General features: G+C 43.8%; 1 protein-coding gene across 1 annotated transcript in view; it reads right to left on the reverse strand.

Annotated features, from left to right (window-relative positions):
* Positions 1 to 5,169: 5,169 nt before the first annotated feature.
* The window catches only part of LOC147245245 (Na(+)/H(+) exchange regulatory cofactor NHE-RF2), a 34,159-nt gene continuing 21,743 nt past the window's right edge, over positions 5,170 to 17,585 (reverse strand). Inside the window, exons 3-6 of the mRNA XM_086185290.1 lie at positions 16,687 to 16,932; positions 8,527 to 8,680; positions 8,310 to 8,428; positions 5,170 to 8,229 (exon numbers count right to left, since the gene is read on the reverse strand). Of these exons, the coding sequence (XP_086041416.1) occupies positions 8,065 to 8,229; positions 8,310 to 8,428; positions 8,527 to 8,680; positions 16,687 to 16,932 (684 nt within the window). The 3' untranslated portion in view covers positions 5,170 to 8,064. The remainder of the gene's footprint in view (positions 8,230 to 8,309; positions 8,429 to 8,526; positions 8,681 to 16,686; positions 16,933 to 17,585) is intronic.

A 17,585-nucleotide genomic window follows, 5' to 3' on the forward strand; every position in this document is an offset into this window, starting at 1 on the left:
CTGTCCTTGTTTTTCCTTCCCAGCTCCCTCCCTCTCTCTCTGGTATTTATGTGTTGGCAGTTACTGTGGAGACAAGACACACAAACACTGTGGCGGTAGACAGGAAGTGCTGTGGAACCACAATGGCGTCACTGCGGCTCTGCTCTCGCTCTCCTCTCTCTCTCGATCTGTGTCTGCTCCAGCCAGCGTGCATGCTATTATCCTTAGCAAGCTATATGGAGACCACACTGCACTCTCCTTCTCTCTCTCATTTCTCTCATTATTATTAGCATTGCTTTTTCAGCTGTGTCCCTCTCCCTCTTCAACTGTATTTGGAAAATTGCTGTCTGATTTGCGGTGTCTGGAGGGGCTGGTGTTAGTTGATGTGCTGAAAAGATGTTGAGCATCGACCGTTTCAGTGTTTGACCTGTCCACAGGGCGTTCACTGTCACTGTTCCCATGTTTCAAAACTAGGTCAAGAATGCGTGTGTATGTTTTGGAGTGTGTTGTATGTGAATTAAAGGGTGAGGAGGAGCATTGGGGATGAGAATATACATATATACGGGTGGGGCATGACATACATACTGCGTGTGTTCTGTTTATGATAAAGCGTGTCAGCAGGTAAATGAGTAAGCAGCAGGAATGTGTGTGGTCCTATTGCAGCCTCTTACATCAGACTGGCATTTGTGCACATCCCTCCTGTTCTCCCTCTGTCTTTTTTACACATCCAAACTCTAAATATACTCCACTGGAAAAACCCCTTGAGAAGATACCGCCCTCTCCCTCTCCACATGCTAAAAATACCCAGGCAAGACCACCTTTACACCCCCCCTCCGCTTGCTTTTCTTTCTCTTCTACCCTTCACTTCTTCACCGTATTCCAGCTCAGTTGTTCACTTTTTGCACTCGTCGCCACTTTGTTATCCAGCATAATCCAGCCCTCTTCAACTCTCTGATGTGATGTGGCTCTTTTGTCTTCTGTCTTTTTGACTCCTATGTACCCTCACTTGTCTCTGATAGTGGCGCCTCCTCCCAGTCCCCCGAGGCTGCTTGGCATTTCTGCTGATATAGGCAGCCAGTCTTCCCATCATCCATCCATCTACCTTTCCATTAGGGCAGCCAGTCAGACATTTCAACTAGCCAGTCTGTTGACCGACCAGCTGACCACCCAGCCGGCAGACCGGCCAGCTGGCCAGATGAAGAGCGCTCTATCCAGCTATCGGGATGTGGCTGGTGGTGAAACACAGCGAACAGATGAGTTCTCAGGACACACAAACAAAAGCGAGGTGGATTTTCTTGCTGTGAGCTCATAGTGAATTTGGGTGAGAGACGAATCGGGGAGAATTTAAAAAAAGATGGCAAAGTGACATCTTTTTGTCAGAAGGAACATGAAAATTGAATTTGATGGCAGCAACACTTAAACCCCTTTTCCACCTGCCAAAAAAACCTGCTAACACCCGTTAACATCTGGCTTTTGTCTGCAATGGGAAAGAGTTTATTTGGAATGATGCTATGATGCGTGTTCTCTAATATTCAGCCGGCCTTGAGTATGAAAAACAGACTGGAGCAATATATGATAGTAACCACGGAAACACAATCACTGCCCTCCATGTTATTTGCTAGTATACTGTGGGTTACCATGTTTTCAATGTCGCACCTTAAGAAAAAAAATCAATCAGGGGCAACTTGGTACAACAACGGTAAGCGGGTCAGTTATTTTTTTTAAAAACCTGCATGTATGTGGGGATGTGCACTGGAAAAGAGGGTGTTGCTGGATATATTTGTAGAAAAACATGACATGAACCACTCACTGGCCTCTTTTTAAACTGAATGACCATGTTCCCCCTTGAGTGAGCACTTTGCAACAGTGGTGGCAAAAAAACAAAACTTTTTAACAGGCAGAAACATCGTCCTGTGTTCAAAGTGAGCGGCCATCTGCCTTGAGCGGTTTGGGTGGGGGGGGGGGGGGGGGTGAGAGCAGGAAGAGAGGGGAAAAGAGGAATCGTAATTGAAAATGAAATGAAGTCCAAAAATTTTGTTTGAGGAACTAAACAAAAACAAATAAACCTCCAAAACTACGCACTGTATGTTTTTGTCTGTGTATGTGGTGATCAATGTGAGCGGAAGCCTATCTGTAACCACATGGCGTTTCTGTTCCTTTGCTCAACTCCTGACATCATCTGGAGCGACACATGGCCAAGTGACTTCCTCCAACTCATTAATCACTTGTGTGTTAACAGGCACACACACACACACACACACACACACACACACACACACACACACACACACACACACACACACACAGAAACACTCTCTCCCCAATTCCTTCACCCTTTACAGCTCGCCACCACATTCCGCCCTCCCTCGTTAGCTTCCCGACTCCTGCATTAACCTCTGTTTCCCAGCTGCCGGCCTGCTTAACGGTGACCTTTGACTCTCCTCGTTCTCCCCCTTCTAAGCCACAGCCACGCTTTCTCCACCTGCATCCTGCAGCTCACCTGCTGTACAGGGGGAGGACAAGTCTCAAAGTCTGCTCTTACATGTCTGCTTGAAGCAACCTGCAGCCGTTGGAGGACAGGTGATATTTTTTTAGTCTTATCTCTGTAGTGATAACCCTGACAAGAAGAGTAATAAACACTTTTCTCTGATTGGCCAGTTTGAACATAACTTAATCCACTAGGGATGTAAAGAGAGAAGAGAAAAAAGCACCAAGCAAAGAAAAAATTTGATTGCCATTGTACGTTTGATTTTGAATTGGGGCTGGTGTTTACAGCTAAATGATAGAGTGGATTTGAAGTGCAGCGGTGACAACTGGCAGTGTTTTACGACGGCATAAAAAGATTTGGAAAGGGGGGGGGTAAAGGGGTCTTCTTGGGTTTGTGCTGATGTATAATACTCACTATGTGGTAAACTGACAATCACACACTCTCGTGTTAGTCAGGGTCAACAGTAGCCAAAACATACATGACATGCAGGTCATAACTAGAGGTTAATCATAGCCTGCGAACCAAGATTGTTGCTGTGTAGCACTCAACAAATTGCGGGAAAATAAACCCACCGGTCCGCAGGGGCCGAGATGACGAACATAATAATCAACCATCATGACCAGCTCTCGTCAGCGAACTCTTAAAGACACACACTTCTTCACCTTTCTAGTTTGTCACAAAAAATGTGCAAAATCAAACAAATGCATTGTTTGTTGAGCAAAACCAGGTGGCCTCTGTGAAGGCGTAGGCGTCAGACAATAAATGGGTGGTTAAGTATGTTAAGCCTAGGTGTGCACAAACTGGGTGTGTGTTTTCCGTTACCCCCACCCATGCGATGGGTGCTCTTAGGAAAGGGTATGTGTCTACATGCACTCGTGCCCTCTGGCTCCTCGGCTTCCCTCCATTTTGATCCACTTCTATTCCAGGTCTTTACTCTTTTCCTCCTTCTAACTTTTCCTTTTGTTTGTTTCTTTCTTGCTTTTTCTGGTACAAACTATCCAACTCGTTCTCTTCTGGTTTATTTTCTCTGCCCTCACGCGTACACTGTCTGTGCGTGTTGGTGTAACTGTCCTTATTTGGCTTCCCTTTGAGTGAGTAGAGTGTGAGTATGAATGTGACTGTGTGTGTGTGTGTGTGTTTCCTCCTGACTGTGAGTCACTGCTTGTCTGACTCACGAGCGCTAACAAAAACATACAGTTGCTATGGGGACGCTCCCCCCTCTATTTCTCCCCCTCTCTCTTGCTCTCTTTCCTCCTCCCTGTCAGACTCTGGTTTTCTCGCTCCTTGCGGGCACCGCTGCATCCTGGGCAGCCCTGGCACCGTTCAATGGGTGGCACTCTAACTTGGGTGGGATAGTGGAGGAAGGGTGGGGATGTGGTCATAGATACTGGGAAAAATCGAAGAGTGGTAAAAAAGACGGAAAGACACAAAAAGAATAAATGCGAGACCGCCAAAAAAAAAAACAATAAAAACAGGTTTGAAAACTGTTGAAAATGTTGTGCAAAAACCTGGGGTGCAAGATTAGCAATCATCTATCATCAATAGTAAGTAGAAATGGCTGCCTGGACTCAAACAGGCTAATCAGAAAGTGACCACCTGTGGCTCTATTCTCTGCCTCTGTTCGCTTGCTGTTACTGCTCTGAAATTGCAGACTGCTTTGAACTGGTCCTGAGCTTTGATGTGCTGGCGTCACTACTTGGCCTTGCCTTAACATCCAGGGAGCTTGATAATGTGCCCACGTGTGACATTACATTTTGACAAAGATCAGGTGGAGCACTGGATGTACCGACAGCCTCACGCTACTGTGGTTTGGCTTACTTCCTGGATGCTGGAGTGCAGAAGATGCGCCACCCAGTGGATATTTTTTTTTAGGGATTTGGTTTTTTTTTTCAAACATCAACAACTACAAATATCTATTAAAAAAAATGGGAGCAGCGAAAAATGTAATAAAATGAATAATAAAAATAAAATAAATAAGTCGTTTTCTTGGTCTCCACTCCAATAATCATCTCACAACACCACCGCATCCATCCTGTCACATTTGGACCGTTGGAATTATAAAGCTGTTAAAAGCAGTTTCCTCAACAGCAACAAGAATAACAAGAACAGCAGCAACAACAATAAAACATAGATGATCCATTTTTATTAATGTCCCATTTTCCCGTAGAGTCAGGACTTTCCTGTTTGGTATAATTTCCTTGTAACTATGCGGGACTTCGGTTCACAGAAGAGTATTTTCTGTATTGACACATTTTCTATAAAGATCTTACTATTTCTTCCCCTGGACTCTCAAGTGATTAAAGCTGCGCAGACACAGACAAAAACACCTTCTGTGTTCCACAGTGCAGACAATGGAGGACACACACACACACACACACACACACACACACACACACACACACACACACACACACAAAACACTTTTGACCTCTGTGTAACCTTTGTGTGGCCTGAAATCTCACAGCAGCTGGTTGTTCGAGAATTCTGAGAACGGGGCTGAAACTGAAATAGTATGCCGGGGTAATCCTCAACTGGAGAGGACTGGGGGACTGGGGAGAGTGTGAAGAGGGGAAACAGCAGTAAATGAGAGACAGAGTTGTGACAGAGGCTAATAAAAAGGAGGAATGTGCCAGAAAGATACTTTCAGCACCACACTGAAGTTCAAGTGTTTCAATCCACCTGAGAGGCACAAAGACACAGAGTTGAACAAATAAGCAGATGACAGCAGTTTAATATATTAAAAAAAAAAAAAACGCCATCATCACGCTTTATTGAAAATGCAACCTTGTACTCGTTCCATCAGCCACGGTGAGTTTTCTCACACATGCTCCCAAATCAAACCACCGACGCTGGTGAGTCCAAAAATAAAGAGTCCTCACAGGTGACTGTCATTTTTCCGACGTGCACTTCCACTTGTGACACATTAAATCAACATTGGTGTTTTTAAACAGGCTGTGCAGCAGACGTGCACACACAAACACACACACACACGCTCAAAATGTGTGTGACCATGTGTATGACAGCTGTATGTGTAATAATCCTCCGTAAGCTCAGTGGCTCCCACAGTCTCTTCCACTAGATCCTCACAATGTGCTTCTCCAGCGGCTCACGTTAGCGCCGATCTTCACGCCAAACACACTAAATGTGTCTTTCAGCTCCTCTCGCTTTCTTGGACTTACAAGCTCCATTTGATTCCTTCATTCAATGTGATATTTTTGTTCTGGTTTTTCCACAAACCATAAGTTCTGAAACCACAGATAAAGCAAGACGATACTTGACCGGTATTTTGAGATAAGAGAGCCACCTTTTTTTAATGTTCGCGCCCTACAAAGTCAGTAAAATCTCGCCAGCTCATTCTTGAGGACGCACAGGCAAAAAATAAACAAAAAAAAATTTTTTTTTTCCATGTTTATTTGCCTGATTTGTGATAATCATTTAATAAGGAACATCTCAGCAAGAGACAGTGGCATAAGTAGAAAAGTAAATAAGGAATTAAATAAGTAAAACTAGAAGGGTGCTCTTTAGTCGCGGCAGTGTTGGACAGTAACAAAGTTGATGGACTTAAAAGGATTTTTTTTTGTGTTTTTTTTTAGTTTGTACTTAACCTCCTTCTTTGGAAACTTTCACTCCGCTACATTTCCAAGACAAATATTGCACTTTTGATTTCCTAACATTTTTGTAGATTTCTCTTTTGAAACGCAACGGCTCACGAGCTCCGTTCCTCACAGGAGAGCAGAAACTCCGCTGAATTTCGCCGCAGATATTTTTGTTCAGCCATTTGTTTGTAGAGGCTTGGTGTTGCTTTGGGGTTCCACAAGGAACTTTTTTCATCACAGATCCCACGCGGTTCTGTGTGCGCATTGTGAGAACAATACAGCCATATGTTGACGATAAATAGAAAATCATCTTTTGACCACGTAATCATTTTGTTGTATAAAATATTCCTGTACTTGTGAGAATCTTACTGAGCCACTGTCAATTTAAGTAACGCTGCCTTAAGATCTCGTTCTTCGTCCACCACCGGTGAAACTGATCTGTCAAAAACTGAAACGGGTTCTGTCTTTCCTGCTGCCGCGCCCTCCCAAGTCTGGTAAACAATAAATCTTGTAGTTTTTGCCAAATCCTGCTCATAGACAGATAAAGACATGACCTCCTTGGGCGAAGTAATAGAGTAAAATCTGCGTGTTAACATCCCTTGAAATTTTTGTTGTAAAAAGGAACCTGTTTGATCTCCCCCATTCTATATGAAATCCCAAGATTTTTTTTCCCCCCTCAAAAAAATTAGACAAATAAACACGTTTGTCTTGTTTCCCTCTGTGTGATAACTTAATACTGAATTATTTGGCTCCATTGACAGCCATTACGCTTTCCCTCCACAGCTCCCCTTCATTGTCCTGCCTCCAAATTTCAGTCAAACAAATAAACAGAGGCCATAAAAAAACTAAAAAAAACTGTTGGTCACATGACACTCGACTTCAGCGCCACTTAACAATACTGTGAGTCCAAAACAAAAAAATTCAAGAGTTTCGTTCCTTCGTATAATCTGAATGAACCCCTTTAAGGAAGAGAGATGATGAATGACGCCTCTAGTGCTTTTATTTGCGGTGTAACTTTGCCCTCTTCTGTACACATCAAGTCTTCCCTTCTTTTCTCGAAGATTCCAGTTTCCATTACATCCGTGTGAATACGTCAAACGATAGTGGTGCTTCCCTTCGTCACGGGTTTGTGCATCGCAGCTCTTTGGGGAATAAGAATGCAGTGATACATACTTTCATGTCACAGGCTGATGTTGGTTCATCACAAGGTTCGAACGGCTTTTTGAATGTAAAAATGCAATTTTAACGGACTTCCTTTATGCCCACAGCAATAAGTGTTGTTTAATTTACCAGCTGCTCTGACTATACTTTGTATATTTTGATCACAAGTGTGTAAATCTTTCCAATTGCAGGAGAGAAAAAGCTAGTTTACGTGTGTGTGTGTGTGTGTGTGTGTGTGTGTGTGTGTGTTACATTACCATTTTTCAAGGACTATATCAGACCCCCCCCCCGATTTGAATGTATTAATGTAGAAGACATTACAAACACAAGCAGGGATTTAAACGACCAGCTTGCTATCAAACGTCTTTGTTGGCTGGAGTTGGAGAACTCTTTCACAGTGACCCCTGCCACCTTTGGGCGTCCTGACTGATGGGGTGGGGCGGGGGGGCGGGGGGGGGGGGGGGCGGTGAAACTCCCAAGATGTCCACAATCATGAATGTCACAGTGTCTGTAAAGCTCTTTAGAACGCAATTTTTATACTTGTGATATAAAAATAACTCCTCCTTGTTGGTTTGAATCAGTTTTAAAAGAGGGGAGACCGAGGAAGCTGGGAAGTGATGTGAATTAAGCGTTTTTAAATGTTCCTCCTTCATATCAGAGGGCTGTGGCTGTTAAAGGGTCTTCGAAGTGGCTTCAACGGTCACATCCATGGTACAGTTGTTGTTTTTTTAATTATTATTTTGTCACATTTAATTCCAGGAACAAATGATCTTCTGTCGCAAAAAGTCCTCTTTCTCTAAGAAAAACATGGAGGGACCTTCTCCCAGATCTGTGTGTGTCTCAGAAGTTACTGAAGAGCTCATATTTCTTCATCCAGTCCATCTGCGGCGCCTTCTTCTTTTCTTTGGCATGAACCTTCCTCTTTTCCTCTGCTGCTGTAGCGCTCAGACTCAGACCCATCTCTGCGAACGGGTCCAACAGTCGGCTGCCCTCGTCGTCTGCCAGCTGGAGACAGATGGAGGGATTGAGGGGGTTGACTTTCATGTGGAAGACCAAACAGACCATAGATGAACGGCCACACCCACCTGTGTGCTGTTGCCCTGGCTACTGAGATCAGAGCGTGTGGACCTGATGGATTGTGAGGTGGAGCTGCCGTTGATCTGAGGGCTGGGAGATCCGTTGGATATGGACGGACCATCGTAGTCTGAAAACAAGGTGAAGAAGCGTGTGATCATGAAACACTTCCTCCTCTGACTGAACGGCTTTGCTGACGCCAGATAACTCATCTCTTAGGTGTTGTACCTTTAACATGGCCGACTGTGGGGATGACGCCCTTCCTCTTGAAGTGCTCGTCCGTGTCGGGGTCCACCACCAGCAGCCAGGTTTCGTCTCCTCCTTTCTTGATGAAGGCCACCACCTCAGCATGTCGCATGCCCTCGATGTTAACGCCGTTTACCTGAAGGTGACACAAACACAGCGGAGTGTGGGTGGAGGGAGGATTTCAGAGTTTGCTGCTGTATTAGCACGCCACACGCTCTGAGAAAGAATTTTTTTAAATTTTCTTTTTTCTAATTCACTTTTAAACATTTTGACATATGCAGTGGACACAAGATGCAGAACAGGGGGATGAGAATATTGTACATTACAATACACAATTCTGTCTAAACCCCTAGCATATTCCATCATATTCATTACAAAATTTCATGTTTTTCATAAATGAGCAAATATCCGGATATATAAATATAAAAAAAGACATCTCAATGGCATAATACACATTTTCTTCAGCCATCACCAAACCCAAATTTTCACACAGACAAATACACAGGCAAAGACAATAATAAGGATTCAGACAGTTTTGGACATTAATATTAACACAAGGTGAAATATTAAAAAAATGTAATAGGTGCATTCATCAGTATGTGTTTCCTGTGAGTGACAATCCCATTTAATCTCATTAACCTGTCTTATGTTTATTTCACTTTGTCACTTTGTCCATGACTTTGCAATCATATATTTGAAACATACTGAAATAAACAAATCAGCGATGTAAAGTAAATAAAGTAAAGTAATGAGGGTTCATTAAACTAACCAGAGTCTCCAAAATGGCTGAACATTCAAACTGTACTGTACTGACCCAGTTAGTTTGGATTTATGGTGAGAAACTAATTACAAACAAGTCAAAGACAGAGAAAAGTTTAAATATGATCTGTACACTCTCTCTTATTTCCTACACCATCTTCAGCAGCAACAGCACATGGCTGGACTGTGAACGCCCTCTAGTGGCCTGTAAGTTGACACTCATTTTTTGCAAGGGAAAATATTACTTTTTTATTAAGTCCATCCATTTTCTTCTGCTTATCCTGTTGAGGATCAGGGCGGCTGGAGTCTATCCCAGCAGCCTTCAGGCGAGAGGTGGGGTTCACCCTGGACAGGTCACCAGGCCATCACAGGACCAACATAGAGACAGACAACCATTCACACTCACAGTCACACCTACGGTCACTTTAGAGCAGGGGCAGGCAATCGTGTGCCATGGAGGGCCGTGTGTATGCAGGTTTTCCTTCCAACCAAACACTTTAACAGGAGGTTCCACTGATGAACACACCTTCAGCCACAGATGAGTGTTAATCAGTGGAATCACCTGAGAAAGTGTTTGGTTGGAAGGAAAACCTGCATACACACGGCCCTCCATGGCACACGATTGCCCGCCCCTGATTTAGAGTATCAATCAGCCTCGTCCTCTCTTGATGTCTTTGGACTGTGGGAGGAAGCTGGAGTACCAGAGAGAACCCACGCAGGAACAGGGAGAACATGAAGACTCACACAGAAAGATCCTGTGCTGGAGCCGGGGCTCAAACCCAGAACCTTCTTGCTGTGAGGCCACAGTGATGACCACTGCACCACTGTGCCGCCCCCCCTCTTTGTTTTATCTTAAAACATAATGGAGAGTATATGGAAAAAAAAACAGTTTATGAAGGTAATAAAACAATTCATTGTGACTACTCTAAAAATCCAAAATTAAACATCTTCATATTCAAGTTAAACAGTCACATTCCTCACATAATATTAGGGAGTGGTGTTGTTGAGTCTCATTAATGAATTAGAAAAAAAGATTAAATTAACAAAATATATTAACCAAAAGAATTTGAGACTTTTTTAAAAATTTAGATGGCCCCTAGACTAGAGAAAAGGTTGAGAACCCCTCGTGTGTGCTGCCTCGTTTGTCCACTAGGGAGAGCTGTGCAGCAACAAAGGGATCAAACCTGATCCACATGGGTCAGATTCCTTCCACTGATGAACACAGCCATGCTGCAAGTCTCTCAACAGTGATTCAGGGACTAACTGAAGTCTCCTCTATTTCCTAAGAAGCTCTGTCTACTCTCAGTCGACATATATAGATCCAGAAACACACAAGGAGAGGGAGGATGTGTGTGTGTGTGTGTGTGTGTGTGTGTGTGTGTGTGTGTGTGTGTGTGTGTCTGAGAGACAAGATCGCCCCCAGCTTATTCACCCGACTAATAAAACATAATAGCTTGGTCTTATTCAGATGCCGAGAACATTTGGAGGCCTGTTTTTGGTCGGGAACTGGGCTTCTCTGAGGCAGGCAGCTTTGCAACAAGTTGGAGTTGTACACAATCAATTATTGATGGCTCTCCTGGCCTGCAGGTTTCAAGTGTCGGTGCCCTGAAGGGGAATTTGTTTAAAATTAATATGAGAGGTATGTAGCTGAGCAGAAGAACGGGGCGTGAAAAATGTAGAAATGTGCAATGGGAGAGATTTTGTTGGGTAGAAACAAAATCAAGACAAGGGACGATGTAAGTGAGAGTGGGTTTGACGCGTGGAAAATATGACAAGATCCTCTCTTCTGGTTCCTGGAGAAAAATCTCTTGTGCTTCCAAGAACACGACAGACCAACAGATTAATTTAGAGCATCTTTGTATTTGGCCAAACAACAGGTGTTGTGTCATGTTTCACAGCCCTTCATTAACAGTCCATCCCACACGTGACAATGCACCCTGCTCTCCGCCCACGGGGCTAATTAATACTGTAGGAACAGTAAAGATGCTTGTTTCTCATGGGACTCTGGGCAGGAAACAATATAGTGTGTGTCAGGCTCATGAAAGTCACCACGGCCACCTGGGTTCCCTCTGTATAGTTCTCTCTTGTGTTCATATAGGGAACCTGTGCTGGGGAACGGCGTAGGATGAAGCGGGAGAGAAAGAGACTGAACATCAGCACTGTAGTGTGGGCTGTGATGAAATTAACCCCAAGTGTAGGTGGGTCCCATTTTAAAAGAACATGGCAGATATTCTTATTGTCCATCATCTGTAGAGTCAGACAAGCAGAAAGATACGCTTCTGTCCTCTTCCCTCTGTGTGCAATAGCAGACCCCCACTGCTAGCATTCATTGCAGCTAAGCTGAGCTAAGCTAACTAGCAGTAGAGAAAACCATCTCTTAAGTTATTAAATATACTTTTCTCCCTAAAAGACATTTGTCTGCATAATTAGAACTGGGGTTGGGCTTAACAACTGCTGTAACAGAAACTGTTAAAAATTTAAATTTTTCTTAATTTAAAGTCATTTTATCAGACACAGAGCCGGAACTGCCCAAAATGTTATCAGTCTCTGAAATAATGTGTCGAAATTATCAACAGTCTATTTGCTGCAAATTTTAAGCACAACCCGAGTTCTAATAATACGGGCTAAGACCATTTTTGATAAAAAAAAAAAATTTGACGACCGGCAACAAAGTTTTCTCTGACAGCCGACTGCGAATGGCCATTGTGGCTAAGCTATATTAGCAATATCCATCTTCTTCCACTTAAGGGTGTGTGTGTGTGTGTGTGTGTGGGGGGGGGGGGGGGGGTGGAGCCTATCCCAGCAGCTTTCAGGAGAGGCAGGGTTCACCCTGGACAGGTCGCCAGTCCATCACAGGGCCAACACATAGAGACAGACAACCATTCACACTCACAGTCACACCTACGGTCAATTTAGAGTATCAATCAGCCTCGTCCTCTCTTGATGTCTTTGGACTGTGGGAGGAAGCTGGAGTACCAGAGAGAACCCACACAGGAACAGGGAGAACATGGAGACTCCACACAGGAAGATCCTGTGCTGGAGCCGGTACTCAAACCCAGAACCTTCTTGGTGTGAGGTGACAGTGCTGACCACTGCACCATTGTGATTACTAGCAATCACACTAGTTAGCTAGTGCGGGTCTGGAGCTCCGTAATGCAAGCAGGGAGAGAAAGGTATCAATCTTATTATCTTGCACTAAAAATGATGGGCAATATTTCCCATTTTCCAAAAAGTTGGCCTGTTCCTTTAAAAGTGTAATTTATGCTCAGGTTTAGGAGAGATTCCTCAATGTTGAAGTCGAGAGGAGCAGGGATTCAGAAGTGGCAGTAAGACAGCTCTCTCTGATACAGAGTGATGGGGTGTGACAGAGAGACAGAGGGAGAGCCGTCGTGCATGTTGAAGCACTTTAACAGGCTGCTGACAGATGACACAAGAGCTGTCTTGACACACACACACACACACACACACACACACACGCACACGCATGGACACACGCACAGCAGCGAGTTACTAAAACAAGGCCTCTGGGTTTTTCATCCAAGCTTATCAAAACACATTTCTAATACAAATGTAAATAAGAATTAAATATAATTCAGGATAAAGTCCACTCTAGCTTCTATATGTATAACGATAGTATATGTAAACAAAACAGGTAAATATAGGGAGCAAATAGTTACTGGATAAAGCAATTAAGGATAAAATAAACTGCCGTAATCTTGTATTGGTGTCTGTTAGGGGAGAGAATCGCAGAGTAACTCCCAATATATTGCAATATTTTTCCCCACAATAATATTCCCAAAATTGCTTCACGATACTTTGATTCTGTAATAACTGACAAATATATTGCAATAGCAGAACATCAGGCCAGGGTTTGGTTTGTATTGTGGTTTGTGGGTCAAGGTTTTAGTTCAATTCATATTGATTTGTACATTGAGGAGAAGAACAACATTCCAACATTTGTGTTACAACTTGAGTTGTCGCTGTATTGATTCATCTATATAAACTTTACAGCAAAACAATTCACCTATAAGTCATGACAGCTGTCTAACTGGAAAAAAAAAACCCTAAAAAGCAGTAGTTATGTGTTTATTTTCATGACAATTTTATTGATTTTGATTGCTGGGTTCAAATAAAATACAACCCACTTTAGCTTTAATGCCTCTTTACACACAGTAAATACATTTTTTAGTCAAAGTGGTGATGGGAAATCTGTTCATAATGATTGCTTTTTAATAAAACTATCAGTATTTTTTGGCAGTGTAGTGATATTGTGTCACAAGATAAAGTGCTGTCACATACTGTATCAATTTTTGTGTCTCATGTCGAAGTATATTCTTATCTTTGCTTTGGCATCTGTGCACACGTACATCACGCCAATTAGCTCCTTAGATCTGAACTGAATTTTGACTGTGCTGAGTGTGTGTGTGTGTGTGCATGAAAATGTGAGATTGTGTTCCAAACGGCATCTTTCCGTGAAGAGAAAAAGCGAGGTGGCGGACTGTTACTGCCACCAATGACCCGCGGCAGGATGTTCCCACGCACTCGCCAGCTATCTAACGTTTCAGCGGAGGACCAGGATCCCTTAAACCTGTCACTGGAGCGAGATTAACAGACTTTCATGAACAGTCGGAGCTCTGCTTGGTGGTTATAACAGAGTTTAGACACTATGATATGAAAATCAAATTGCAAGCTATTATACTGGAGATATGTGTGGCTGGTTGTCCACTAATCACAAGCTCTGACCGCCAAATTCCTGATGAGCCAGCCAACATCTTACTGCCATCTGTGTGTGTGTGTGTGTGTGCGTGTGTGTGCGCGCCTGTGTGTGTGTGTGTGTGTTTTCAACGTGGAAGTCAGTCCCTCGATCAAAATCCAATTGGATTACTACTTTGGAGTTTTGCCGAAAATAAACACTGCGGTGAACAAAAGTTCACAAGACTTAAATCACCAATCATCAATCTCACACTGACGCGGACAACAACAGCAGCAGCAGCAGGCCGTAATTACTTTTGTAGCTTTAATTGTTAAATTGCAAATTAATAAACTTATTTTTTGAAGCAAAAAGATAAACTAGACAGACAGGACTGGAAAATTACAGACCAAATCTACCAGCTCTGAATTTAGCAGCTCCTGTAGTCCTCCACTATTTTGGATCAAACTGAAAAAGTCAGGGGTGAGAGAACCTTGACTCAATTTATAATTTGTATCTAATGTCCAAGAGCTCCATCATGTACGTCCCTGGTGTTTTGCTGATCAACATAAACCTCTTTCGTGTGTTTTTTTTCTTCTTCACAAAACAGCATGTAAATATTAAAACAAATTATTTCAAGGTCAGAAGATACCAGCTCTGTTCTCTCTAAACTGACTTTCTCCAGGAGGATTTTCCGATATTTGTCATACACTAAAAGCTGCCTCGTCGTTCAAAAGCGGATGGGAATATTAGCTAGAAAGACCAGCAGGATGTTTACATGGGTGAACTTTGTTCAACCTTTCCTATCGGAGTCCTGTTGGGCCTGTCCGGCTGCTGCCCTGCACACTGATGCACTACCAGTTAAAGGAAAGGTCGTGGGAATGAAGGGTGAATACTGAGCGAGGAAACTCAGAAAACTCAAACCTGGTAATGGAGATGACAAAGATTGACCGAATCTTTATGACCTCAATTCCAAACATGACAGGTCTGCTTGTGTTCTCTTCTTTTGTAGAAGATTATCTCTTATATCTCCCTCTGTGCTGCACTTTAATCTTAATCACACACAGTCAGCCCAACTCAGTGTTGTTAAAAAGAGAAAACACACACACACACACACACACACACACACACACACACACACACACACACACACTATTTCCCTGTCAGGCTGATTTATAGTGACCCTCCCCTCTTCTGTCTTTCCAGTTTGACACAGTTAAGCCTGAGTCCTGGTCTTCTGTTATTCCCAATAACGAGTGTGACTCCTGCCTTTAACTACGATAGCCGAGCTTCACGCCGCCACGTGAATACAAAGACGAGGTCACATCTGTCTCTGATTGACTGTGGAGGAGGAAGGGTACCATCCTTGCAGCTCAGTGGCTAATGAGGACTCCGCTTCATCTTCCTCTACAACGCTGGTGCATGCAGATGGTTCAGTGTATTAGTACACAGCATCAAAAGGATGGGTTCCTATGTAAATCCAGTGTCTTATGTGCGTTGTGCGCACTGCTAAAGTGAATCACATCCTGGAGAACACTGATTTATTAAGAGGGAAATGTTTGGGTGGTTACATGGAAATATGGAACATGCTAAATCTGGTGTGTTGGCACACACAGCCGCATGCATACAGAGCACTGACAGACCAAACCCAGTCACGCTGCAGCTGTAGTTTGAAGGATACCAGTAGGTGCACTAATGGGAGACATTAAGAGAATTACCCAACAGTAAACCAGACCCAGATCCCAGCGGTGACACTTAAAAGACAACCAGGCACGATGCAGGATGCTCCACCAATTCTGTCTGTGTTGCATGCAGTTGTGTGGCAGTTACGATCAGAATTCTGAGGATATTCCTGCTACATAGCCAACATTCTCCCCACAGATGCTGTCAGCCTCACTGCATGAGTATCGATCAGAGACACACATTGATTTGATTTAGTGTTCAATAAAACAAATCCACCCACATTGATGCACTTCTGCCCTGAATTAAGTGAAACTTAAGAGTCAGCTGGCACCATTTACTCATGTTGCCTTCACATGGTTTTGATGAGAGTTTGTTCTCACACAGTGTCCTTTGTGTTATTGAAGCTTTTATTTGAGTTTAACTCAGCACTTACAGCACCCTCATGACATTTGGCATTAACTAGGCAACCGCTGAGCCAGCCTTGGCTGAGGTGGGCATAATAATTATTCTTATTTTCAGCTACGGCCACTAGGGGGTTCAATGAGCCTTCTGAACCAATGCAAAACAACCCCCCCCCCCCAAAAAAAACCCAAAACAAAACAAAAACAAAACCCAAAATAAAACAGACCATCAGCATTCACATGTGCACCAAAAAGTGCAGCTGCTGAGCTAAATAACCCCGCATGGGGCTGTAGACCTCACTTATGTGATATACCACAGAGGAGCCATGAATAAGTGAAGACTTGAACTCAAAATCATGCTCACTACCTACCTTGTTAGCTGGTGCACATTTTTTTTCATTATCTCTAATCTCTTTCCTGTTCCAGGAAACTCTCAACATCACTTCCTTCTGAGCGTCTCATTAAGATTCAACACACTCCTGATGGTTCTTCTGCCACCCAGATTCATTCATGAAGTCTGGGCAAAACACGCAATACTGGTAGTGGAACCAACAAATGTCTAGCTGAAAATGTCAACAAAATGAGAAATTAGGTGCCTTGACTTCCTACCTCAACGAGCCTGTCTTGTGGGCGGAGCCCTGCGTGGTCTGCGGGTGATCCAAGGTCCAGGGAGCGGATGTACTGGCCAGGCCGCGACCGATCACTGTGCAGGTTGAAGCCGTAACCAATCTCAGAGCGCACCAGGTGGCACAGACGTGGAACCAGCTCCGACGGGTCGACCTGAAGCCGTGACTGGGCCTGGGCCGGGGCCGGAGCCTGGACCTGGGTGTTGACTTCAACCTCAACAGCAGCCTCCTGGAAGAATATCGGAGACTTATAATTCCTTCCTCAATGGATAAATGGTGTGGTAGATTCACATCATTGCCAATATCATTCAACTCAATGATGTTGCAGTTTGCTCACACAGCATTGCAAGATGACAATCAATAAGGGTTGACATTTCAAAGGGTGCGTTTCCTCAGGCTCACTTCGGCTCGGGTCAGGTGGGGTCGGGTCAGTACGGCTCAGTAAGGGTTCGTTTCCACTTGCACTGGGTATCACGTCAGTGTGGGTGGGCTCACCGGCATAATTTGCATGCGACACAACAACAACAACAGATGACACCGAGGCAGCGTGATGCCTGTTGCTCAGTCAGTGGTTTTTAAACTAAAAGTGAGGGACGACAGACAGGCAAAGCTTCAAGTGGAGAAACAGAACACCCAAGAAAAGTATAAAAGACTTTAACAAGCGATTGACCACTACTCCGCTGAGGCTAAGATGATACGAAGTAGATGACTTAGGTGGGTAAACACTATGTGTTTACGTCACATTTTAGTCCCCACTTGCCTTGCTTGGAACCCCAGTGGAGCAGGGACCAAAATGGTAATGGTTAGTACCGTGTTGGGCCCAGTGGAAACGGGGCCAAACCAACCCAACCTGAGCTGAAGTGAGCCAGTGGAAATGTGCCC

The sequence above is a fragment of the Aulostomus chinensis genome, chromosome 18 (assembly GCF_037954235.1).
Source record: "Aulostomus chinensis isolate RoL2024-O1b breed Wild chromosome 18, RoL_Achi_v1.0, whole genome shotgun sequence".
Lineage (NCBI taxonomy): Eukaryota > Metazoa > Chordata > Actinopteri > Syngnathiformes > Aulostomidae > Aulostomus > Aulostomus chinensis.